Raw genomic sequence first — 2,424 nt, 5'->3', positions numbered from 1 at the left:
CTCCGGTGCCTGTCCCGTCCTGTGTGCGCGCTGGGGGTGTCCGCGGGCGCCCTGAGGGTCGGCCATGCCCAGGCGCTGCGGCCCCGCGACACCCAGGACACTGTGCGATGAATGGCCAGTAATGACGAACAAAGGCGCCTGCACTGGCAGGCACGGGCCCCAAGGTCTGCCCTGCTCTGTCAGAAGGTTTCCGTAAAGACGCGTCCGAGAGAGAAGGTGAGAGCTGGGCTGGACTCCGTACACTGTCCGTCGTGCCCCAGGCTCTCTTGGGGAGAGCGGAGCGTTTCCGTAGGTTTCAGAGGAGCTCTCTGCCCACTGCTTATCCATACCAGAAAAGAAGAATAAAAGTCTCTGGCTGCATTGTCACCAAAACCACCAAGGATGTGCAGCCACCTTCGGGCTTTCTGAGAAGTAGGGAAGCGACACTGGACCCCTAATGGCTCTTCCCCCACAGTGCTGCTCTCCTGCCTCCCACCTGCTGCTTTCATCTCCTCTTGCTTTCCTCAAGACCATTCTGCAGCCCTGGAATCTGTTCTTATAATTCATTAGGAAAGAAGTTGCTCCACAAATTACTACCTGATCACCACCCTCCAGACACCTCTGCCTCACTTTGTCCTCACGTGCTGTTTGTGGTTGCACATTGAGCATCTGCTTTGTGCAGAGCGGACACTGGTGAAGGATCCTGAAGGGGAGAAGCCCTCAACCTTGCCTTCAGGGAGCTTATGGTAGTGTGTTCATTTGCTCTAGGCTTCTGCCTTCTGGTTCCCTGCTGACCTACACAGTGACCTGGACTCAGCGCCATGCTCATCACTCAGGTTGCAGCTGACACCCGTCGCGAATGCCTTCTTCCACGCCTAGTTCATCAGCAGCCCCCTTTTCAAAATATGTGCAGAACCTAACCCCACTTGGGACCCTAGTGCAGGCTGACCTTCACCCCTCTGCTTGTCTCCCTGCTTAGTTCTCACCTCATCTCACACACACAATCAGTGATATCTTAAGCACAAGTCACGTCTCACGGGCCCTGGTGGCTTTCAGGTCTACTGGGGTTTACCTCACTGTCCACTAGGCCATCCAGTGTCTCTGGACCGCTGGAGCCCCACTGGTTACCCTGATTCTTTTTCCTTTTTTCTGCACGGAGTGTGCTACCTCCAGCGATGGCTCAGAGACTGAGCTCTGCTTAAATGAGTGCCTCAGAGAGACCCATCCTGGCCATCATTCTTCCAGCACTTATTGCCACAGTATACCTGGGGACACTGAGCCCTGCAGAGTGCCCTGCTCCGAGTGGAGCACTTTGTATGCAGCTCTTGAAATCTTCTCAACAGCCACAGGTTTGGGATGCTCAGGACAGCCGGGGCCTTCTAACAGTCCTTTTCAAACTAATGCACTGGGAAGCTTGTTAGAATGCAGATTTTGGCTGGAGTAGACTGCATTCTTCTTAGCCCAGGAGGAAGGGCCTTGGGACTTGCTGCTCTTAGTGTAGGCTTGGCCTTGCCACTTGCTGGGCTCCGGCAGGCCTGAAGTGCTGCCTTGCTAACAGGCCACAGGTGCTGCCCAGGACAGCACTAGTTCCAACACTGAGTAGGAAGCGCCATTATTTCTCCAGCTGTGTCGTCTTGGGCTGGTTGTTTCCCTCCGTAGGCTTCATTTTTCTTCACCTGAGGCTCTTTCACAGTTTGCACGTGTGGTTCTCTTTCAAGTGTTTATGCTGATCCGTGCCCAAAAGTCCTATGCTCCACTCGGGACAGCAGGCCATGCCAGTTCTGTACGGGCTCTTCCTGTATGTAGCTCATGTGATCTGAACAGTTCTTATTCCTAATTTACAGTTGAAGAACAGCAACTGTGAGACTGAGCTGCTTGTCCAGGAGTCCACAGCTTTGCATGCAACAGGGCCAGGTTTGAGCTCAGGCCTGCTGACTGCAGCCAGGGCCTTCCCATGGTTTAAGAGCATTAAGTAATGTGGGTCGGAGGCCCAAAGCTATTGATAGGGCTGGAGGTGTGGACAGGCTGGAAGGGCTGTCCTGCAGCCAGACTGGGGCCTGCTTCAGGGAGAGATTTGAGCCAGGGAGGTGACTGGGTGAGGGCAGGAGCAGGTCCAGGGGCTGGGGCTGGATGTGGAAAGAGGCATTGTGGGCATCAGGGAGAGCGAAGAAAAGATGAGGCCCGTGTAGCTCTGGTTTCAGATGGCAAGTGGGGAGACGGCCCCGGGCTGTGTGTTCAGTGTGGAGCTCTAGGTGGGGTGAGCCAAGAAGGCAGGGTTGGGGTGTTGCTGAAGTCTGGCAGCTGAGGCGGGGGAAGGGGGGGCGGCTGAGGGGAACGAGGTGTATCTGAGGAATGTCAGCCATTGATCCAGGAGGGTTTGGGGATAGTCATGGTCATGGTCTGGCACGGGTGTACCCATGTGTTGGACAGTGGGGGGGGGGGGCG

General features: G+C 55.6%; 1 protein-coding gene across 1 annotated transcript in view; it reads left to right on the top strand.

Moving 5' to 3' along the window:
• The first annotated feature begins 8 nt into the window (after nucleotides 1-8).
• Nucleotides 9-2,424, top strand: part of Tada2b (transcriptional adaptor 2B) — a 13,082-nt gene continuing 10,666 nt past the window's right edge. Inside the window, exon 1 of the mRNA XM_048784128.1 lies at nucleotides 9-216. Coding sequence (XP_048640085.1) covers nucleotides 112-216 — 105 coding nt within the window. The 5' untranslated portion in view covers nucleotides 9-111. The remainder of the gene's footprint in view (nucleotides 217-2,424) is intronic.

Source organism: Marmota marmota, unplaced genomic scaffold (genome assembly GCF_001458135.2).
Source record: "Marmota marmota marmota unplaced genomic scaffold, marMar, whole genome shotgun sequence".
Taxonomy (NCBI): domain Eukaryota; kingdom Metazoa; phylum Chordata; class Mammalia; order Rodentia; family Sciuridae; genus Marmota; species Marmota marmota.
Note: the sequence above shows the minus strand (reverse complement) of the source record. Positions and strands in the feature narration are given on the sequence as shown.